Genomic DNA, 24,305 nt, shown 5'->3' on the forward strand with positions numbered 1-24,305 from the left:
AAACTCTCCATTGACAATTGGCCTTGAATCGTACGTTACATCCATCTTATCTCCACCCTTTTTCTGCATTAAAATGTCGACGACTAGGCTCGTGTTGTATATCCGATCGAGTTGTGTACTTACATTATCCCTAATGTTTACAACAACTTTCAAACCTGAGAAATACATCATTTTGATCAGGGTAACGTTTCATTTGGTCGCATGTGTCAACATCGTGGTCGTCTGACAGTAGCCGTCATGAATTGGACTTTTATCCAGTTTCAAGCAACATTTTTACTATTCACAGTTCACAACATTCATGTTGGTTGTTTTAAACTATTTATTTTAGTAATTTTAGTAATCCGTGTGCATGCCAATACATACGGACACGGTTAGATCTGCATAGCTGAGGAACGGGCTTGGCCTGTTTGTGTGTGTGTGTGTGTGTGTGTGTGTGTGTGTGTGTGTGTGTGTGTGTGTGTGTGTGTGTGCGCGCAGGTTGCTCATTCAGGACGTACCTGGCCTGAGGCTTGTAGCTGTTGAGGATCTGGTAGGCTCTGATCAGGTCCAGCTTCCCGTGGCCCTGCTCGAACATGTTGACCCCCGGCAGCCTGCGGGCCGAGGCGATGAGAGCCTGCTTCATGGAGGCTGGGTTCACCAACTCCCTGTTCAGGACGGTGCTGGAAGACAGAGGAGGACAGGCCGGGTCAGTTTGTATCCGCTAGCGGGGTGGTGTCAGATTTTAATTCAGAACAGAGCTGGAGGAAAGAGGAGGGATGGGCTGGCATGTGTGTGTGTGTGTGTGTGTGTGTGTGTGTGTGTGTGTGTGTGTGTGTGTGTGTGTGTGTGTGTGTGTGTGTGTGTGTGTGTGTGTGTGTGTGTATGTGTCATTCTCCTGGGAGAAAGGAGGAGGTGGCTGTTCTCATTGAGGGTGGTGTGATGTTTAACCCGGCAACTTAAGCTCACAAAATCGGCTCAGTTACAGCTCTGTAACAAGAGGGCTTTCACCATGTCGGCTAACACCGCCTTCCCCTGGGACACATTTCGCTGCCCGCTCATGTTCAGGATTACAGCACAAGACATCATTACACCACATCAGGCCTTTAAAAAAAACACCCTGCATGTATCCTGAGGTGTCTAACTCCTCTACAGGTCAGCTGTACCAGCAGCACCCTCACTTGGGACACTCTCTATGAGTGTCACCACATAGAGAACCGCTGTAACTTTTTAAAGCCCGAAGCTTTAATGTCTCGCCATAAAAATAATAATTAAACCAATAACAGCTGCAAGTTAACAACTTACCGTGAGGTGAAAATCCCCACCAGATGAACACAGACACAACAACGGTTTCTAGCAAACATCAAACTCCTGTCACTCGATGACAGCATAGGCCGGTTGACGACACTGACCTTGCCAGGAGAGTGACGGCGCCGGCCACCACGGGGGACGCCACGCTGGTGCCGGACAGAGAGCGACAGCCCTCCTTCATCCCGGACCCCCGGACGCCAGAACCGTAGGTGACGATGTCGGGCTTCACCCTGCCGTAGCCCCCCGGCAGCTCCTGCGCAGAGATGGGAGACGAGACACGGATCACGAGGTGATGAGAGGCAATTTAAAGCCACTATACAACTCTCACACGCCACACGACGGCAACAAACAGAAAAGGCAGAGACAAAGTAAATAAAATCACTAGAATATAAGAGTGCGGGGGAAAAAGGGCAGGCAGAAAACTGCTTTTTAAAAAGGCTGCATTTTGAAATGTTTCTGATGTATTCGGGTTGGAGAGCTGAGTGGGTGAGTGAGTGCGTGCTGTCTGCTGCTCCTGCCTCTTCATGGCTGGCTGACAGCGGTTGAGGGGGCTGAGAGACTGATTGAATCAGAGAAAGTCTTAATCAGATCCCAAAGCAGATGTCTGTGTGTGCCAGCTGATGGGATATGGATGAGAGATCAGGAGCTTACATTATGGTTGACTAGCTTATAAAGCAGAGGGGAGATGTCTGCGTGAGACAGCGAGTGTGTGTGTGTGTGTGTGTGTGTGTGTGTGTGTGTGTGTGTGTGTGTGTGTGTGTGTGTGTGTGTGTGTGTGTTCCTCACCCAGGTGGTCATGCCTCTGGAGGAAAACCGAGCGATGTTGTCCTCAAAGTCGATCCCTCCGACCCCGATCACGTCCATCTGGTCTGCTGGGTTGTTCAGGGTGCTGAGAGGGGGAAACTTAAGTTTAATTAATTTACTTAAAGTCTAAAGAAGGAAAGGTTCACGGTTCCAGCTCAGCACCGTGACATGCGAGAGCAGAAAAGAGTCTCCCTTTCCTATTTTGTACTTTTAATGGTCTTTTATAGAGACGGGAGAGTCAGCAGATGTTCAGCAGGGTCATAAAACGCAGTTGGCCAGGGGGTCATTTGGGTAATTAAGGGGATCAAAGTGGGGCATAAGAAGTAAGCATTTATGCAAATAAACAAGGATTTTATTCAACAACAGAAAAAAAATCTCCTACAATGAGAACAATATCCATTTGAACTAATGGTAAAGTAATTTGGCAACAAAACACTTTGCTACGAGACATTAAGTGAAACTATGTATTTTTTGCTGAACGGCGGCTCATTACAATTGTGCGATAGTGCTACTATTGCTTAGCATTTAGCTAAAATATAATATATATAATATATATATATATATATATATATATATATATATATAATATTATATAACTAATACATAACATTATTTTTATTAATAAAAAAAGAGAAACAGGATTAAAGATCACAATATTTTAGGATTAAGAGTTATTATAGTGATTAGCATACCCATACAGAGGTCCATCGTTGCCAATAGCAGACACCATGATCACTTTGTTGGCAGTGAGCTCCCACACCTGTCAATCAAACAAGAAAATTGATTGGGGAAAGAATTAAATTTTGTATTAATGGGTTACATTTAATTAGTATTTTTCAGATTTTCTTTACTGGGGGTGCAAACACGGTCACACACAGAGAGCACAGTATGCGTCACGGTCTCCAGAGACATAGGTCTGACTGCTTCTTCCACACTTTACACTGAAACCGAAACAATGTGCTGATCCACGTTTCCTTTCCTTGAGCATGCGATTCACCCTGAAATGGGCAAATGTCTTTGGGTTGTTGCTTTGGACAACGTGTGGTGTCTCTTCTTCTGTCTGATGTAGCAGTGAGCATGTTACAGTGCAGGGCTCAATCTTTGCGTCCTCACCTGGTTTGACCCGTTTGTTTTTCAGCTCATTGACACGCTGTGAAATGGGTGGAACTTAGAGGGAGGAGGGGCGGTTTGGTGACTATTTATATGCCTTTACAAACATCTGCTAGCTGCTCTCGTCTACCTGCTTGAATGTCAGTCAAAGCCGACCAAATGCTCGTTGTGACAGGAGCAATCCCGAGTGTGTCTCTTTGTGAGGATACCACCCGTCCAGTTTATGGATTAGAGACAGTCTCTTTTACCTTATCAACAAAGGGGTGGTCCATGAAGTCAGGCCCCCCGATGCTGAGATTGAGAACATCAATCTTCTTCAGGATGGCGTAGTTGAAAGCGTCCAGGAACCACGACGTGTACGATACCTGGGAGGAGAGGAGAGGATTTGATGGTGATCCATCATTGGTTTGTGGAGAAGGCTTACGAAGGAACGACTGATATCAGAGTTTCTGGCTATTTTCTTGTTGGATCAGACAGTGTAAGTGTTGTGCTTGAAGCTGCACTGGAACACTTGAATAAAGAAGCAAATCCTGAAATTTACCAGTAATGCTTGACAATATTATTTAAAAAAAGGAATAGTTCGACATTTTGGGGAATACAATTATTTGTTTTTGTTTTTTAGAGTAAGATGAGAAGATTGAAACCACTCTAATGTCTGTCAACAAATTAAAGGAAGCTACAGCTAGCAACCGAAGATACATAGAATATGTCATACCATGTGTTTTTTCTTTAAAATCTATACAAAAAGTAGGGTAACTATTCCTGAGTATTACCCCAAAATATTCAACTATTCCTATAAGACTCAAAACACCAATTATCCTCTTCTCTAGCAAATGTCTTTCACTGGACTTTCTTTTATCATTTCATTCATATTCTTTTAATATTTAAAAATAACGATACTACAGTTGGACCAAAGCTCGGTGTATGTGTATATGTTGAGTGCACTGTCAGTACCTGGTTGTTGGTGAACACTCTGAAGATGTGCAGCTCTGAGTCGGGGGCAAAGCCCTGACACTCCCTCATGCTGGCTATCACTCCTGCTACAAAAGTACCGTGTCCCAGACCTGGAGAACAGGGAGCAAGAAACCGTCCATAACCCAAAAGCATTTACATTGCTGGTCATTGGCAACAGCCATCGTCATCGCTACGTTTTTTTTTCCTGCTCACCATCATCCAGTGTTTTTTCATTAGTCCAGTTGGTCCTCTCCTTTACGTTCTTAAAATGCGGGTGCTTCTCGCTCAGGCCTGTATCAAACACTGCCACCTTCACACCGGATCCTGGACACACAAATGACAGATTCAAACCACACAATCTTCAAGAGCAGAAAATAAATGAAGTGATCCCTCTTAGTTTTCTCATGAGCATCGTTTCATTAAAAGCAATTTCTTGTTTGATCGTGCAAACATTCTGAGGCAGATGTTTGTCCCGGTCCCCTCTGTCCCCTCTGTCCCCTCTGTCCCGGCCCTCTATCAGAGAAGTCAAAAGGTGCGAGGTCTAACCGGTGTGTCCCATCTGCCAGAGCACGTCGGCCTGCAGGATCTGGGCGACGTGGCGGGGGATGGCCCGCAGCAGGCGCCGGCTGGAGTGGCGACCGGTGGCGTGCCAGAAGCCCGAGCTCAGCGACAGGCTGGTTCGCCGGAAGGGGCGGGACGACTGCCACGAGCGGGTGGCGTTGCCGGGAGCGGCGGGTTGGGGCGCTACGGGGAGACAAAGCACAAGCAAAAGGTCAGATTAAAAAAGCATCTGTATTCAGCTTCATTTCAGACTCGACGCAGCTATTAATAACATGCACCGTCACTGCTGACAGCCACCACAGCGCTTCCTGCAGACAACACTATCTTCCTGTTAACCTAATCGAGACGATCGTGTTCTGATCATTCACTTCTCCCTCGTTCTCTCTTCTGTCTCTCTCCCTCCTTCCGTCTTTCAGCTGTGATGCGAGTCGGAGCAAACCAGCCTCGTTGGAGTCAATCTTATCACACGTTGAACAGACAGAATAAATGATCATGACGCCGTCAGCAAACAGCAGCAGAGCACCACGGGCAATTTCTTATGCCTTTAAAAGTAGGGCCGATATGCAGGAGTGAGGTCGTCTCTCTTATCGTTCCTACTGATTAATTACCTGACGATGTAGCCGCTTCATGGACGTTGACGTACATTTCTCAGGTAGTCCACTCTATAACCAGGTCTCATCTAGAGCGATCTAATCTAGGCTCCCAGGAGCCGAGTACACACTACGGACGCTTTCCGAACTCTTCTTTTGGTTTCTATTTTATTTTTCAATCCAAAGTCTCACCACTACAGCCTCAGACGTGCTTCTCAAGTAAGCGCCCGGAGCTCATTTCTGACACGCACTCACGCGTTCAGAATGAATTCATACACTTCAGTTAATAAAGCAACCGTTGGGTTACTTATTGAGCCCCGGCTCTGCAGCACTTCCATTAGCTTCTCCAAAGTGCTCTGCTTTAAGCTCACTTTAAAAGCGGCTATTAGTGATACTGTCGCCTAGCAACTTGAACCATGTGCGTCTAGGTTTGAGTGACCCTTTGCAGTCCCTACTCCCTAGCAGTGTTTACGGAGCCTTTTCTTTTCTCTCTCTCTCATTTGCATATATGATATATGATATTCTTTTTTTCGGAATATGAATATGTGCAGGTGCACACTGGTCGGCTTGGAGTCCGTTATCATTTACGTATATAATAGGTTAAGATAATTGTATATGCTGCAAATAGCTTTTCATGTTTATGTATAATTCTTCTCTTCCCATCGACCGATTGGATTCGTTGAAGAGCAGTTAGAATTTCATTCAACGCAGACTTTCTTCGATTGACTACAGCCCCACCAGAGTGTGTGTGTGACGTCACCCAGTGGAACATTCTGTCCAAAGTTAAAAATGAGCCACAAACTTAAGTTGAGATAACAGAAAAGCCATGAAAGGCATGAAAGAGCTGAATTAATGTAGCGTGAACGGCTTAAGGTTTGAATGAACGGCTTCCACATGAATGTCTGAATGAGCACCAAGAGGTCGAAGAGAAGTGGGTTTGAAGGTTCCTTCTATTTACTTCTCCGAGTACGAATGGTATCTATAGAACAAAACCAATGATGTCTGGAAGATGATGCTGAAAATATGAAGTATGAGGCTGAAAGTGGACGTCAGATATTTCAGAAAGTATGAAAAGGTTGAATGCCAACGTCAACATTTTGACATCAGAGTATAAAAATAATCCTCTTAAATGACGATCAGATATTCTTATCATCTCAAAAACCTTGAACAGCAGATAACCGTTCAAAAGAACGTAACAGACACCGACTAAAAACTTCTTTGTTGTTCGTTTTCAAGCAATCCAGCACATAAAAGGCGCGACACATGGACTCCATACTGACTCTGCACACTGAGGACTTTCATCCATTGCCAGACACAGGGTGTGCAACCCCCCCCCCCCCCCCCCCCCCCCTCAATCCAGGCAAGCCCCACCACACTGACTCACCTACTCCCTTCCTAGGGTGAGCAAACAGACCTTCTCTGTCCTCCCTCCCATCCCCCAACACACACACACACACACACACACACACACACACACACACACACACACACACACACACACACACACACACACACACACACACACACACACACACACACACACACACACACACCCCCTGACCAGCATCAACACCCCCCACAAGTTGGCCTGCACTTCACATTAAGATATACAATCCTTCTCCCACACCACAGAAACAGCGGAGGGAGAAATGCATCCTCTGACTCAACAGACAAAGAGACGTTCAGTGAACTGTGGCTGACAAAACAGCTTTTTGTATCTTTTCAGAGTTTCAGATTTCGTGGGGAGACGTGCCTGCCAACCCTGGATCCCTTTTTGCTACACAACACCGCCACGCTGTCAAGACTTACAGGGAGTGTATTTGAGCATGCGGAAGACTTTGCGCTGCGGCGTCACCCTCTTGATGTAAGGGTGGTCCTCTAGGGTCAGCAGGCTGCCGGGCGAGGCTTGCCGGATGTGGACCAGCTCGAAGTCGCTGGGGAAGTCGGAGGCGGGGTTCTCCCGGGGGACGATGCGCCACTCCAGCGCTCCGTCGTCCGCGGCGTTCCGCAGGGCGCTGCTGATGTACAGGCTGCGGGCTTTGGCCGAGAAATAACCCGTGAACCCTATGATGTACTCTGGGGAGACGGAGAGGAGAACGTTTTGAAGAGCAGACGAGCTAATAAGCAATGTGTATTCAAGGGAGCCACATTTAATTGGGGCAAGAGTCCAATTAAAGCAGCATCCATGCTGCAACTAGCACGGATGGAGCATGCTAAATCCTAAGCTCCTATGCTGTTAAATAAATACATATAAATGTATGGACCTAGTAGTATATATTTTTTTCTTAGAATATTATGCTAGATATAATTTACTTTACCACTTCCATCAAATGTTTGTGTATATATACACAAAAATAAATAAATAAATAAAAATGAACTGACTTATAAAGGCTCTGTTAAAAACATATCCACCTGCTTCAACAATTTCTTCTTACCATGTTCCACCACCTTGGTGGAGAACTCCAGTTTGACGGTTATATCGGAGCAGTTGGAGCCCGACGACGAGGGGAGGGGCTCTACGTTGGGGGCGTGGTCAGAGTCTGATGCGGCTCCTCCCGTCGGCTCCATCCCCACCACAGGCAGGAAGCCCATCAGCAGCCCCAAAAGCACGGACGCCCACACCGGCAGCAGGAGCATCTTGAGTTGCGAAGCGGCGCAAACCATCAGTCTGAACGGGCACTTTGACACTTTAGCAGCAGGTGCGGCGTGTCAGATGAAAACTGAGCGGCACAAAACCTGGTTGGGGGATTAAAGGTTCGGGACAGAGCATTATCAAGTCCAGAGCTCCAAAACTGAGTCCATACTGCGAACGGCCTGAGCAGCTAGATGAATTTCTTTCTGCGTTTTCTCTCCATGGCGGTGGTCCAGGGTGGAGGTCAGTGACACAGCCAGAGTGGGAACACGGTCGCCATGTTGAGAACCGAAGGAGGCAACCAGAAAGAGCAGCGGGCGGATGAGAGGAAGGTGGGAGCGGTGATGGAGGAAGATGCTGGTGTCAGTTTAGAGTTCCACTGCAGTCCTTCCTGTTGTTATCTGGAAGGAAAAGAACAACCACGATGAATAATTAAGAGGCAAGGAGGTAGATGAGTAGTGCAAACACAACACATATTTAGTATAAAATCTGCCTGCATTGAAAAATGTTCAAACATGCCATTACACCCACAAACATGAAGGAGTTCCTATCACTCCGGATGAGTGAAATCGATCTTGTGACCCTGCAAACACATGGAATCAATGCTGCATTCATTTCACAGCAACAAACGATCTACGTCCGACGGCTGAAATCCAAGATTCAGTAGTTTTGAGGCCGGCGCCCAACAATCAATATTGAAGAATAATGGAAATATAATAACCATTAGTCATCTGTAATATCTTTATACATGAAAACCTCACAAACACGGTCAAACTTTTGGCAAAGACATTCCTGGGGAAGGATATGTTATAGTTGAGCAATGAAGCTGGATTAGAAAAGATGTCACAGTAAATATAACACACATGTTGTGCTGAAATATTAGATAAGAATTGTCTTATTCATTTTCATCCTCCCCGATGCTATTTCTTTTGACAACAGGACGTCCTTAAGCTTGAGCCCAGGCCTTTACCTACTTAGTCATTATATCCACATGGTCATTGTATCCTGATGGTTATTTATCATAGATCTCAGTTTGTAAATATTTCTAACCACCTACAACACCGGGGTTTAGGACAACACAGCACAGAGGCTTTGTTTCCATTTCTACCCCTTCATGCAGGGTTCGGAGAGAGGAGTGTCTCCTCTGCTGTGCCAGAGGGAATGAAGGGCAGTGTTGGGTGCAGCGAGATGCAGAATGTGGTGTTAACCACTCCTTCTTCATTCAGCCACTCATTCATTTCTACTAACCACAGAACCCGTGAAGAAACTCAACGCGTAGCTCATGCACTGTGAGCTGCTTTAAAAACAAACTCATCAAAAACATCTTCATGGAGCAGAAAAACCCGTCCTGCATCGCACAAAAACAAAAGAACTTTCCCAGTGAACGCACACAGCAGATGCACAGAAACACCGACCAGCAAGGCTGCCTCACCTGACCTGAAACTGTGTGACACATGACACCCCGACACACACACACACACACACACACGCCAAGCTCAACACTAGAGCTCATGAGAACCGGCTCCACGCTGACTGAGGGTCCAGCCCGGGTTACATAAGACAGCCTCCCTTTCACAGAACCCACTCAACGCCCAGCTGCTCTCTGACTGCTGAGCTTTACTGCTGGGAGCACAACATGTCCCCGAACTGACTGTGCAGATATGCATTAAGCGATGTGCTTGTATATAAATCTAACCCTTTCCATCCAGTCAGGCACGACTCTATTGTCAGGCTGTCATCACAACTCACACACTCCCGTCAAAAGGATGAAAACAAGTTGACAAACCCGCTAAGTAATAGGTGTGTGTGCTACCTAACAGCAGGCGTAGTAGTTGGTACAATTGCTATGAAGAGAGGAGCAAAAAGAACAAGCAGATAGATTCATGCGGCGCAGCAGCAGTGGATCAACAAGTCCAGATTCTGCACAGCCCCGAATATTTACTTGCGGTTGATGATATCTAAACCGGCTTTTAACTATCGGATCGCTTGTGTACCACCTAAGCCCGTCTGGTTCTCCTCTATGGAGACTGCATTGGGCTAACACTAGCAAACATTTCTACATCCTAGCAGGCCATTCAAGTTAAAGTACATGATGTCCACTGAGTGAGGGACATTTTTTCAAATTTGTAGGAGAAGATTGAAACTTGTTGTGAAAAGTCAGGGCCAACGCATGGAGCTCCACAGTTGCTCATAACGTGGATAAAGTTCCAGAGAGCGGAGAGGAATGAACTGGTTTACTCGGCCTGACCAGAAAATGTGGCCTTTTGGTGACACTGCTTCTTGTATTAGTGTAGCATAACTCAAGGGTTGTGGAGGAAACACTGGAGCACACATTAACTAAAGTTTACATTAAACAAAAATGACAAAATCCTCGTCCTTGCTTTCACTGCATGTGTGTTGTTAGTCACACGGCTACACAAGTGATGGACAAGCAGACGTGTAATTCACGGGCTGGTCGGTGCCGACAGGAGGGGGCTCGCTCAACAATTCCAGCCCGGGGCAGGATCCTAGCCTGTGCGAGACAACAATACAGCTAACAACTACTGGTTTAGACCCATGGCTGTAAAAATAGCCCCACTGGTTAGGTTAGGGCTGTAAAAGACAGGCTGGGACTACCTGTGTCAACATCACACCAAGCCACAAAAAACGGCTTCAAACCTCTGGGCAAATATAGATCAACAGCTGGGAAAGAGGGCCCCACAACACAATCAGAGGAGTGTTAGCATTGTAGCAGAGGGGGATCCCTTGGAAAATTATAACTTTTAGTAGAATTTGGCTGTAATTGGAGCAGTTTTGTCAGCAGGAACCATCCCTCCTCCAAAAAAAAAAGATTACACCAAAGCAGGAATAAATATCAGAAAATAGACAACAGCTGTTGACAGCAGCTGCTTTGTTGATAAAAACATGTATGGATCCGTCTACAGTTTTGTTCACATAAAGGGTCCTTCGGTTGCAGCCTAACTTCCAGTGTTTCACTAAATAAATAAGACTTCATTTAGTTCTATGTGCCGTTAGTATCCGCGGTTAACTCCCTGATCAAGCTACAATACACACACGTGTGTGTTTAAATGCCTTTAGTTTACAATAGCAGGGTGCATGGGGATGGGAGATTTAGTCGAACCAGGATTTACATACGTCACGCACAAGTTCAGCGTCGATGGGGCCATGACATCAAATTAAACAGTTTACCGTTTTCCAGTGCGACGCAACATTTATTCTAAAGACTGAACGTAAAGCCTAAACACGTCAGCTAGTCAGCTAACTAAGTCAAATGACGAAACAAAACCGCGTAGCCACACAGAAGTGTCGACTTAATCGGCATAAACAAAGCAAGCATCGGCACACGCATGCTGGAGGCTGATGTATCTCTGAAGATAATTATTATGTCGACAGTAACGTAGAGGTACGTTATTTGCAAGCCATGAACGTGTTGATGTCGTGAAAGCTGAACGTAACGTTAGCCATCAGAAACGGGTTTCGTAACGTAAACAAGAAGACATGCTAATATATCTTTTAGACCCAGCAGTCTCTCACATGTATAGCGTTAGTTAGCTAGCTTAGTCATATTGTACAGCATCTGCTGGTGGTTTGTGTATTTGTTATACATACCGAGCTGAATAACGTCTCACGCACCACAGTTATCTGTATGTATTCTTCACTGTCCGTGTACTAATACGCTGGTAGCTACTTGGTAGCTGGTTTGTTGTGCACCGAACAAAAGCTAGCAGCAAACTCACTAAACGCTAGAGCCGCAGACCACTGACGTCTGGTTATGAAGGGATGCCAGGTCTGGTTAGCTCATCCTCCTAAACCGAGGAGCACCGCGAGCCCATCGATACACTTCAGATAATACACGTCGTAAAGGGACAGCTTGTGTCCCCCTAATGCTTTTGCAGAAACTTAAACTATAACTCACGTAATTGAATCATGACTTTCGTCTCACCTTTCAAAAGCGTGTGTTCATGCTGGGTGAAGCTTTGTATCAAGTCTGGCAACCCTCCGGGCCTCCAGCCTTCACGGTCACGCTGCAGGTTTGCCAGCAGAGGGCGCTGTGTATCGTCAGGAACCCGGACTGTAAGAGCAGTAGTACATCAAATGCTTATTTCACTATTTGTGATGTAAAATACAAACCCAAGAAATGTATTTACCTGCTATCACGATCATTTGTTTGAATTAAATCCACGTCACTATGACATAGTAGTAAGTATTTATAAATATGAATGGCTATTGTATTGTCTCAAGTGGTTTATTTCCAGTAAAATAAAATGGGACTCTAGACGGTTTGGTTTTCATCACCATTCAGCCTTCCTTTCATTAACTGTGATTAAACTAGGTAATGTGTGTCCAACGAAAAGGATTCATATCTCAGTAGATTTCAACAATCACAAGCAAAGTCATATGCTGTTATGGTGTTGGCCACAATTAGTTTATATAAGAATTCTGAGTTTTGACTTTCAGTTATATGCTAAAGTCATTTAAATAAAGTTCCAATACATTTGGTTGATTTTGGTATGCTGTTAAGATACTAAAGCCCTTAGAGGCAAATGTGTGTTATGAAATTGACTGAACTTGACATTATTACGGAAACATTTTTGGCCATTCCATGTATTTTGGGGCACGACATATGTTCAATATTCACTTTACCTTTATCTCTGTTTTGTTCTCCACCGATTCTAGAGAAAAAAATAAATATCTGGGTCTTTACTAACTTACTTACACATAAACTCCTGTGATCTGATGGACCAATCACAAACAAGAGTGTCAAAATCCAAACGCAATCCAGCAAAGTCAGGTTTGAGTGTTTTATTGGCACATACAACTCACCGTTTAAAAAAATAAAAAAAGTTAATGGTAGAAGAATCAAAGTGTTATCATTCATTTAGACACACAATAACAAAAAAATACTGTTTTCAGGTAACAGTGATGAGTTGGCAACTTCATTTAGGACGACAGCATTTATATAAAATCACACAGATATATAAAAACACGGAAGGAAACACTTTTACAAATGTGCTGACATTCTGCGAAGCTGCTAATGAACTGATTTGGTTATTCATTGAACATCATTTACAATTAGGCGCTCGACAAGGTGGACTACTTCAACCAGTCCAACGGTTATTCTGTGGCTGTGACTCTCAGAGCAGATATTTAAGAACAGGTTAAACAAGTTTTATTTCACATAGATGCTGTGCTCCAGGAGCGATCAATGGACTCACTACCAGAACTAAGGCTAAATCTTTCTTTTAAGATGACCACAGCGGTTTGCTCTGTGAAGGAAACTTCTTCAAGGCCGCTGCACATTTGATGAGACACATTTTGGGTGGAGTATCAACATATCTAGTGTGAAGATTTGAATGTACCAGTACCAGTTCCAATGTGAGCCTCATTATCAGTCTTTTATAAACTATTTAGTCGCACCGAGAGGTGAGACGTTCAGGGCAGGTAACAGCAGTGGGACAAAAGAATATACCGTTTTCAATCGGACTTAAGGGAAATGGAACGATGACATCATGAGCATCCTGAAACAAAGCAAAGGACAAAAGACAAAAAGAAAGGAAAAGACTGAGGTCAGCTGACATGGCTCGGTTAAGTTTCCAGTATGTGTAAAAAAACAAAAAAAACAAACATAAAATAAACTTCACAACAGCGACACACTTTATAAGTCTGGTGTAGATCACAGCAAAAATACTCAAGTAAAGAAGAGAAGACCACACGGCAGCAAAGAGTTTACTGTGGGAATGTTCTGAAGGGTCAAAATACACACAAACAACACAGCGAACAGGTCCGATAAAGAGGAAGGATTTAAAAATAAAATAAAATTTAAATGTATAGATTAAGTGCTTCGCCAGATAAAATGAGTAAAATAGAAGAAACAAAAAATCTGCTATCTTTAAAGAAAATGTTACGCGACTTTTGGGAAATATTCAATAATCAAATATCACATCATTTTGACCACGTTAAAGAGGAATCATTTGGAATCGATCGTTTAAACGCGGCTATCACGACCAAACAGGAAGTTGCATTCATTGTTCACTTTGCTTTGCTTTAGCGGTTTATTAATAAGTTCCGGAGCTTTACTGTAGCGCTGTCTTTTTAACATTGAAACTGTACCGCCATGTTAGAAAAAACTAAATCACTAGTATTATTACTTTAATATTGAATGGCTCTGAGTAGCTCAGTAATCACAAAACCTTCATGGGAAAGGATGCTTAAGTGCACAAAAGAAAACGTATGCAGAAGGTTTTGTAATTCATAATCTTTTATAATCATACATACTAATAATGATCTTTTGAATCACCTTTGCATGCTCCTCCCCATCTTCAGAGGTTTCCTTCATTTTGGTCATGAGGGTAGTAAACACATTTAGGACAGTTCTTTTTTTTCCGCCTAAGAGCTCCTCTCCTAGTTAGCCTCTTAGCTGCTACGGCTAACTGGGTCCATTTTATCTGGAATGCAGAATCGTGTTCTTATGACTTTCAGTCCATATTCTGTGCTGAATGTGTATCGGCCCTTTACAACGGCAGCGACATTTAAAAAAAAAACAAAAAAAAAACACAGTAATTATTTTGACGTTTTTTTGCTGAATGCTAACAAGGTGAAACGGTGGCTAGGTGGGAAAGATGGTTTTTTGGTCGGGTTGCACCGGCTGTTTGTGAATCCGTTGAGAAGTTGTTTCTATCACAAACTAAACCAGCTTGCACCCTTACAACTACAGACATGATTCAGCTTGTTTAAGACTTTAATAAGGTGTAATGGAAACAGGAAGTCGCTGTAGCGTAACTTCCAAAAATGTAGTTTTAAGAGGCAAATCATATCTTTAATTTAACAGCCAATCCTTTGTGACAGCCAGTCTTATTTCTATCTGTACACATGAAGAAGTTCATTAGTACTCATGCAGTTTGGAGTGAGTGGGAACGATCTGTTTATGCTAACCAAGCTACAATTATCGTTTTTGCCACAATATTTGGTAAATTAATGGATATTACAGTTATTTTTCTGAAATGTAATTGTGAGCCTTTTCCAGTTAACATAACCATTAAACAGGATATTGATAAATTGTCTGCTCATATATCTTTCACTCTTCAGTCTGAACGGGTCACGTATTAGCAAGCTAGCGTTAGCTTGGTCAGCGGGTCTGGTTAACTACGGACCGGGTTGTAGTGACGAGTAAGTTCTATGCAAGAGCTAGTTTGTGCGGTAAATACTTGTGTATGTGTTATAACTAGGTTAGCTTTGAACTCACAAAGAGCTGGTGCAGCCGGCGATGAAACCGCGAAACCACACGACACCCTAAGCGGCCACGTGTGCGGCCTTTTGTCTAACACGTTGAAGATTTAACGCAAAACTGCTTCACAATCTTTTGACAGCTTCAGGAAAAAAAAAATGACATCAACAGAGCAATAATGGCAAGATTAGATTAACGTCGACGAAATGAAAAGAAAATGACTTCATTTTGACCTTCAAGGGTGTGGTTCTGTTGCAGGGTGCTTGCATTATTACCCACATCGTAAGACAAGGTCTGTACAATTAGCACAATAATTAATTCACAGCAATATCCAATCAGGAATGAGTGGAGGGGGGGGGGGGGGGGGGGGTCTGTTTTCCCCCTCTTCTAAAAGTATCCCTTTCTTCTCAGAAACTTCAGTACCCAGAACTCTGTTCAACAGATCCTCGTGGAAGGTCATTATCCAGTGACCGTTTGAATAGAGACTCGTAATCATGTCAACAATAATAAATAAATATGTAGAGACACAGGGATTGGAAGAACAAAAAAGCGAAAGGAGTGGAAGTGGCACGATCCGGCCAGAACAAAAAAAAAAAAAGGTGAAGGAACGACCGGAGATGATGTCACCCACGGGAGTTCAAAACGTGACCGGAGTGTCCTCGTCTGTCCTCATCAGGAGACATGCTGCCACAGAAACTCTCAACTGTTTTGGTATTTTAAGTCCTCTTTTTTTTATTGTTTATAAGGCAATTATTTGGGACTCAAAGCCCCTTTGGCGTCTAACACTTGGCAGGATCTTCGAAGGGTGGAAGCTATCGCAAAGGTTTGCGGCCCGTCCCCGTCTTCAGCCGTTGTACTGCTGCTGATAGCGGCGGTTCAGCTCGCGCAGCTCCTTCTCTCGCACCCGCCGGGCCTTGTTGGACTTGGTGGAGCGGCTGGAGCGGGTGGACTGCGCCGACTTGGTGCTGTGGCAGCGCGACGACGCCCGCTTCAGGAGGTTCTGAGAGATGCAGCGCTGCAGGTTCTTCATGGAGGAGGAGGCGGCCATGCTGACCACCCACGGGTGCTTGATGGCCTGGCCCGCCGTGAGCCGCTCGCTGGGGTCCACCGTCAGGATGCGCTCCACGAAGTCTTTGGCCAGGTTGGACACGCTGGGCCACGGCTGGAGACGGGAGACAGATGTGAGACAAGACTGTGATTAACTAAATGATAATGCCAGCATACTAAATATCGAGTACGGGATCTTATGAAGATGTCCTGAGTATTTTAAAGGTTCCCTCCAGACCTGTAGATCATATGAAAAAAACAACTGAAAATCTACAAATATTGGTCATTTTTCTGTTTAAATTCTCAGTGTATGTATGTTTCAACATCACACTTGTGTAGGTAGACGTGTTAAAACTCTGATTGAAGTTAACTACAGAGAAACTTCCACCTGTATTAGATGAAGGAGGAAACAGCCTCCTAGCGTCAAACTGTTACATCATTCCGCGGCGAAGTCACAATAAACTAAATATTAATACAATTTTACAGTGCAAGAATGTGCAGTATACTTTGTTTGGCATTAGTGCAGTTTTGTCCACTGGACACAAGAGGGCAGCAGAGAGGTACAGCTGTTTAGCTCAGCTGTGAACTAAAGAAAAGGCCTTTGATTTATTCGACTCAACGTGATGAGGAGTCTTTTCATATCGTCAGACTCAATAATGATTTTGATTTTAAAGTACCTCTACTTTATCGATTGTATACGATTTTGCAGGAGCACAATTTTATGTTTCCAAAATGTAACCTTACATAAGATATGTATTAAAGCAAATGTTCTCAAAATCTCGACAACTACTGTCTACTGGACTCTACTTAGTATGAGTGACTGGTAGTGAGTCAAGCTCTACCCGCTACTTAGACAGGACTCGGGAATATCAACCCTGTATGCACACACACACACACACACACACACACACACACACACACACACACACACACACACACACACACACACACACACACACACTTTGTACATGATGTCCTGCTTGGCAACCAGCTGTGTTTTCGGTCTCCCAGTAGACAACTAACCCCCCCCAACCCTTCACACAGCAGGTAAATCACCAGTGTTGGCTAAAGATACATGACACATATATAAGCCTCAGACATACACTTCTCCACCGCCTGCAGCAAACGTCCGGGCTGTGATTAGTTCTTGGACTGCAGCTCTAAATGTGAACGTTATTTATCGCAGCTGTAAAGACACATGTCCCCAAGGGAAGAGCATTCAGGTCTGCCCGACCACAGCTCCACCTCTCATTTACCCTCAGAACAGGGTTTTTTCTTTTTTTTTTTAACTACGGGTCTTAGGCATCTCTGCCATATATTTGGACATAATGCAAGTTGTTATGTTGCAACCTTACAGGGAGATGTTGCTCCTCTATGAGATGAAAAAGTTCTCGTCCTCAGTTCTCGATGTCCGAGTGGCGTTTAAAGCCAAGTGTCACAGCAGAAGACAGCATACGTATATTTCGGGATCATGTTCTGGCAACAGAGCGTACACGTTTGACGACCAGAGAAAGAGGTACGACACGCAGCAGAGGCCCCGGGAATCAAACCAGGGACAGTTCTGTGGAATGCTTCTTAACCGCTGTACCACCGGACACCCCAAACACATCATTTTAACCAAAAATCACCAGAAAATACTACCAGTTGAGACAATTGTGAAAAATAACAAGTTCTGCCAGATAAATCAGTTAAATGATTCATTGTTAAAATGATTAATCGCCAAATTGTTTCAGTTCTACAAATGTTTAAATGTGCTGTATAATGGTTGATTGAAGCTGGTTCCTGTTTTGTTTGTATTATGCGCACCACATCGCGCGCGCATTTAGCCTTTTAACTTGGCGTTTTCTTCAGCCGCAGCAGCGCCGCTGTTCTCGGTGAAAGAGGTCTGATTAAACCCAACGGTAAACTACCTGCTCGGCACCAAACAACACACAGGCAAAGTGAGCGACCAGCTGGTGAACATAGCGGAGCATTTCGCTGCAATAGAGCCACATATTTCCCTCAGAAGTTGGTGGAGCCCAAAACCAGAGGTAAAAGAAGATTGATTTCATACATACACCAGGTGCCCGGAAACAAGAATCCATATGAATGCTAATGTTGCTGCGTATCAGCTGGACGTGTACATTGGCAACTAGTTTGCCATATTAATTGAAAGGCTATAATATGTCAATGTAATGTGGACAGTGCGTTTCTGCCGCCCCCAAGAGGCCAAACATATTCGTTATTGCAGGTTTCAGGGGCGCTGCCTGTCACAGTAACTTGGCTTATTGCTTGAACTTTTGATTGTGGGTGTCCTTGTGAGCTACATCATTTCACTTTCTCTCCCATGTCAAACAGAAATACCAAGAATTATCTTTTTAAGGAAATATTATTTGTAGGCCCTAGTCTGTTGACAGAAAATAGATATTGTTCTGTCGCTGCTCTCATTTTCCTTTTATTAAACCTGAAGTGTTTTATGTTACAACTAAGACCACACCATCCACTCAATAACCACTTAGGAATGCGTACGGGTTGATTCCAGTAAAAGGTCCTCTCACTGACTTGCTGTAGACCTCAGCTAAAACATAGCCCCCCCCCCCATTCAAGTGATTTCACTTATTAAATGTGTCAACCTTGTCTTGCCTGTCGGACACTTGCGAAGTTCAACTCTGGACGCGTTCCAAGAGAACCCGAGATGATTCAACCGCTCATTAAATATTACAAAACTACTCAGCTATTATTCGCGCTGGAGTGGCTGTTTGTGGGGCGAACATTAACCAAGGGGCCCCTTTTTGTAAAGCTCACTGGCAACATAAACATCCCACGCCGCGAAAGAAAGGAACGGACCACTCAGCATTCTTACAACTAGATACACAGATCGGGCATAAATTATTGAGCACACGCACGCACACGCGCGCACACACACACACACACACACACACACACACACACACACACACACACACACACACACACACACACACACACACACACACACACACACACACACACACACACAAGAGGGAGGACATATTGACTTAGAAAGGACAAATACATGAGAGCGAGTCGGCCAAGGTAAGGAGGTAAGGGAACATGAGAAAGGTATGGACTTGAGCTGTGAGATGATTACAGAGGAGAGTTAGAAAATATGTGTGTGCGAGATGAACCATGTCACCTCGGCAGGAAAAGCTGGACTTCTCGGAAATCTGTTGACAAGGCCTCATACGGTGTAAGGAATGTATTCCAAATATGGGTGAAGTCTGCATGCTTGTGAGAGCGAGAGCGAGAGAGACAGAGACAGAGAGAACGTGTGCAACAGTTATAGCTCCTCACCTCTCCAGAGAAGCTGTACTTCCCCTTGAGGATCTGCCGGTAGAGCCTCATGCGGTTGTCGTCCTCGAAGGGCATGGTTCCGCTCAGCAGGATGTAGGAGATCACCCCCAGCGCCCACATGTCCACGGCGTTGGTGTAGGGCTTCCTCACCAGGATCTCGGGGGCGATGTACTCCGGCGTGCCGCAGGTGGTCTTCATCAGACACTCGTCTCCCTTCTTCCTGCTGCTGGCCAGACCGAAGTCGGTGATGATGATCTTGGAGTCGGACCCGGGGTGGTAGTAGAGCAGGTTCTCCGGCTTCAGGTCCCGGTGGGTGATCCCCAGAGTGTGGAGGTACTTGACGCCGTCCAGCACCATCTGCAGCACGCGCGTGGCGTCCCGCTCGGTGAAGGAGCCGCGGGCGATGATGCGGTCGAAGAGCTCCCCTCCGGTGGCCAGCTCCATCACCATGTAGACGCGCTCCGCCGTCTCGAAGACCTCCATCAGCTGGATGATGTTGGTGTGGCGGACGCGGCGCAGGACGCACAGCTCGGACTCGCACACCTCCCTCCCCTCCCGGTAGCGGGTCTCGATCATCTTGATGGCGTACGGCTGCCGCGTGCTCTTGTGCTCCACGCGGACGACCCGGCTGAAACTCCCGCGGCCGATCAGGGCCTTGATGTCGTACTTGGCCGTGACCCGGGGGTCGAACTTGGCTCGATATTTCGCCACCTTCTTCCGCTGAGGGTCCGACAGATCGGACGGGTCCTTGGGGGGCTGGGCGGAAGCGGTGGGAGTGGCCGCTTGGGCCTGGGCCTGAAACGGGGAGGTGCAGTCAGCCTTGTCACCTCCCCCTCCACCGGCCCCACCCATCTTGCTCCTAGTGCCATCCCCTCGTATGAAGTGCTTATAGATATCTGTCTGAGGAGGATCGACCTGAAGAAAACAGGAGCACAGTTAGTCACAGAGCAGAGAAAATATGAAATGAACTAATTGTAAAGACTTTGATGTACAGATTCTTAGTCTATAATTAGTTTAGCCCGGCCGATATTAGATTTCTGAGGCTGGGACTGATCGACATTTGGGTGATCGTCATTATCTTTTACATAAACAAATGATCTTGATTTTTCTTGAGTAACCAGGTGATGATTTTTGTTAGGATTTTTACATTAATTTTGTGGGGATTTGAGCACCTCTAACCTAGTGCCATATATTTCTATTATATCGGAGAGAAGGCAGACATCTCTCCGGCCAATATACAATTAACAATTAAAGCACTACAATTAAGAGGAAATATATGTATTTTTGATTTTGGGGTGAACTGTCCCTTTACAAATGAATCCCTAATAAAGCTTGTGTGTGTTGTAAGGCTGAAAATAACAATTATTTAAATTATTAATGAATGTTTTGATACATTTCTTGATTAAGAAAATACAAAAAAATGTCATAATTTCCCAAAACCCAAAATGACATATGCCAAGGAACAGTCAAGAACCCAAATATCTTCAAGTTAATATCATAGACGATATGATTATTATTCAGGCACCAAATGTGTTTGGGTTTGTTCCATTTTCCTACATGAAACCCTAAAAGCCATCAGAACATTCTAACCATGTTATAATCTAATTTAACTGTATATGCATTGAATTGACAGAAAAATAATCAATCATCAATAGTTTAGATTTTCAGTTAATTGTTTGAGTCATTTAATAAACCAAGAAGCCAATCATTTATAGTTTCAGCTTCTCAATCATATTGCCGCTTTTCTTTGTTTTCTAAAAACGTAAACTGAATATTTTTGGGGTTTTGGACAAAACAAGACAAAAAAATGTTCAGTAGATAATCACAGCCCTATGAAGTTCATGCTATCAATACTAATAATGATGGTAGTGTACATAGCAGTATTGGTGGTATCAGTGTTATTACCAGTACTAGCAACAACGTTGACCCACTCACCTTTTTGACCAGGTCCAACTGAACATCCCCTGGAGGCTCAGGGAGGACCTTGCTGTTCCTGCACCCCATCACATCACCTTGGGCCACTGCCCAGCCAGCCACACAGGCCACCAGGAGACCTGCCTCATCACCGCCACAGCTGATCCAACACACTCAGGGCATCCAACATCCAGGCCGTACCCACACTCAGACAGAGGGTTCATGAATGAAGCCGATTACACCCACTCAAGTCCCCAAATGAGCCGGCATCATCCACTTAAGTCCAGTTTAAAAAGTCCAAGAGTTCATGAATTTATTGTCGGCAGGCGAGGTGTGCGCCTTGGCTCCATCAGCAAGTACCGTATCACTGGTTGTACTTTTTGGTGCGGTATTCTTTTACAGGCCTGTGCCGGTGGGTCTCTCTCTCACACACACACACACACACACACACAGACCGGCTGCATGGTCGGCAGGCAGCGCGGGGGGGGGGGGGGGGGGGGGGGGGGGTTGGGGGGGGGGGGGGGGGTTGGTGGGTCCTCCAGCCCCTGGAAGAACCTACCAGGGCCCCATCTCAGATGGCGTACTATGTTGAATGTTTGAGAGGAAACTGCATGAGTACAGCCAGCGTGGGACGCTCACGGGACAGGGGAGAGAGAGAGGTTCTTTAAAGCAGGTTTAAGTGCGGTCGCCTTTAGGAGAAAAATATTCAGGCAGAACTTTAAGAGAAAATAAGATCATCAACTATCCATTGGGGGGGGGGGGCATGAAGCTGCTATGTCAGCAGCGGTCTTGCCACAGATAAAGCAGCTCCCCTGGAGAACGGCAGGCAGGAGAAAGGCGGAGGGAAGCTCTGAAATACAGAACACACAATGCAACATGAATCTTGAGTGACTGTGGTTGGGCTCACACACACATGGGCACGGGTGTTGTGCCCAATGCTGACGTGACAGGAGCAGGTTTCAATTAGGCCAATCACTGATGGCAGAAGAGCAATCTAAACACATTGATAATTTTAGCACTGAAGTGTGTGACACACACACACACACACACACACACACACACACACACACACACACACACACACACACCATTTTTGTGTAGAAGTTGCGTGTTGAGGGCCATATTGTGAAACTGTCAGCCAAAATATGGTTATAGCTATCCAGACATGTTTAGAAATGGCCAAGAAAACAAGCGAGAGCTTTGCCATCGTAAGAAATAGCTGCACTGTCACAGATGGTCACTTATATCCGGGTATCAAATGTTGGAACTGTGCTTGATATATATTGTTAAAAGTTGTCAGGACAAAATGTTTCAACAACTTACTTTACTTTTTTCTTTTCCTCAGCTATAGCATCAGAAAGTTAACGGGAAAAATCCCTAAAAAATATACTTTAAAATACTTTACACGCAGAAGAAACTACACAACAATTATATCAGAAATTTAATGGAGAATTGCATTAAAGTTTGGGTAAAAATACCAAAAAATGGCCAGGCCCCACTCATGTCAATGCTTTTTCTTGAGCCAAAAACTCATTGAACCGTTATTTTTCGGCAATAGTGTGAAATGTCAGGACAGTCTCTAAAAACTTACACAAATAACTCCGACATTACAAGAATATAAGCGGCTGACAATCTCACCTCATTAGTTATCCAAAACAACGAAGTGTCTGAGCAATGCTAACTAGCATGCTAGCAGCAGGGCAGGAACTCCCAACTTTTGCCAAATCCAGCCTCCTCACCCCACTCTCACTCAGCTGGGCTCTCCGCTTTCACCTCGGAGTTTCACAACTTTATTCCCGAAGACAAACAAGTCAAATCCGTCGCTTCAGTTGTGAGCGACATGTTGTATCAATTCCGTAAGTGCCGTGGTTTTGTCATTGAGATGAAGGGTCTACATTAAAAACATTTCCCGTCGGTCACTTTTCTGGCGATGTTTTTTCGCCCAGGACCACCTTCCCACCGCGAGAGAGAAGAAAAAAGAGACACAGCGACACACATGGGTTCCGGTGTAGGTTTTCAAAATAAAACGCGAGTTGAGAATTCTTTGCAGCAATTTAAGTAACCCAAACAATTGGAGGGGTGTTTTTCTCTGCAATGTTCTGGATGAGTTACTTAAATGTGATGTGTGATATATTTCTAGCTTATTTTAGTCTTTCGCTTGTTTGAGCTGTTTTTTTAATTGTTTTTATTACTATTATTATATACTTAAACCAAATATCTGACAAAGAAATATCATCACTGAGGATAGTACATACTTAAAATGAAAAGTCATATTGGTAAGAAGTATTCAGTTCCAGTGTTAGCATGTTCTACGTGTACGTCTATTAAGTAACATCGAGCATTGAGATGGCTTAAAAGCAGACAACTTCCCCGGGGCACCACAACTTCAGGCGCCCAGTCCAGTACTATTGATACCAACTGGTTTGTTCTGGTTCATTGAAAAAAAAAGTTTTTGATTATGTAGCACTTAAGCACAATAACTGAACTGACAGCTAATGGGTCCTGCTTTATTACCCGATCTTGACAGTGGTGTTAAAGACCTCCATTATGTCAGTCTTGTGTGTGTTGCATATTCATGAATGGGCAAGTTAAATCAAATGACCAGAGAGCAGGTCTGGCGTCATGTGGAATTATTGCAGAGAAAACACTGCAACATTCAACATGGAGTGGGAAGGAATGGGTGGTTCAATGGGGACCCATAGCTGCTGATATGTAGCTCGGGGCCCTCAGCCATTAGCAAACCGCCAACCATTAGTGTGCATCAGAATATTATCCTTTGCGCATTTTCTTAACATTGTGAGGAAACTTGTAAAAATGGAAGTATGTATCTGCTGATAGCTCTTATGATACATACATTTGTTTCCCACGA

The 24,305-nt window shown here is 44.6% G+C and overlaps 2 protein-coding genes across 3 annotated transcripts in view; both read right to left on the minus strand.

Moving 5' to 3' along the window:
• Window positions 1–11,694, minus strand: part of mbtps1 (membrane-bound transcription factor peptidase, site 1) — an 18,220-nt gene extending 6,526 nt beyond the window's left edge. Inside the window, exons 1-11 of one of the 2 annotated variants that reach the window (XM_068731957.1) lie at window positions 11,572–11,694; window positions 7,742–8,339; window positions 7,116–7,382; window positions 4,702–4,899; window positions 4,369–4,479; window positions 4,156–4,265; window positions 3,450–3,566; window positions 2,784–2,851; window positions 2,074–2,176; window positions 1,389–1,540; window positions 498–659 (exon numbers count right to left, since the gene is read on the minus strand). In XM_068731957.1, the coding sequence (XP_068588058.1) occupies window positions 498–659; window positions 1,389–1,540; window positions 2,074–2,176; window positions 2,784–2,851; window positions 3,450–3,566; window positions 4,156–4,265; window positions 4,369–4,479; window positions 4,702–4,899; window positions 7,116–7,382; window positions 7,742–7,970 (1,517 nt within the window). In that variant the 5' untranslated portion in view covers window positions 7,971–8,339; window positions 11,572–11,694. Of the gene's footprint in view, window positions 1–497; window positions 660–1,388; window positions 1,541–2,073; window positions 2,177–2,783; window positions 2,852–3,449; window positions 3,567–4,155; window positions 4,266–4,368; window positions 4,480–4,701; window positions 4,900–7,115; window positions 7,383–7,741; window positions 8,340–11,547 lie in introns of both variants that reach the window. The other variant, XM_068731956.1, reaches the window with a different exon arrangement.
• Window positions 11,695–15,521: 3,827 nt separating this feature from the next.
• Window positions 15,522–21,867, minus strand: pskh1 (protein serine kinase H1). Its single transcript, XM_068731968.1, has 3 exons — window positions 21,458–21,867; window positions 19,523–20,437; window positions 15,522–16,325 (listed from the first exon to the last, which is right to left on the minus strand). The coding sequence occupies exons 1-3, from the start codon at window positions 21,524–21,526 to the stop codon at window positions 16,008–16,010; spliced, it is 1,302 nt and encodes a 433-aa protein (XP_068588069.1). The 5' UTR covers window positions 21,527–21,867; the 3' UTR covers window positions 15,522–16,007.
• Between the last annotated feature and the right edge of the window lie 2,438 nt (window positions 21,868–24,305).

Source organism: Cebidichthys violaceus, unplaced genomic scaffold (assembly GCF_023349555.1).
Source record: "Cebidichthys violaceus isolate CVI_PGR_0920_01 unplaced genomic scaffold, fCebVio1.0.p SCAF_55, whole genome shotgun sequence".
Taxonomy (NCBI): Eukaryota; Metazoa; Chordata; class Actinopteri; order Perciformes; family Stichaeidae; genus Cebidichthys; species Cebidichthys violaceus.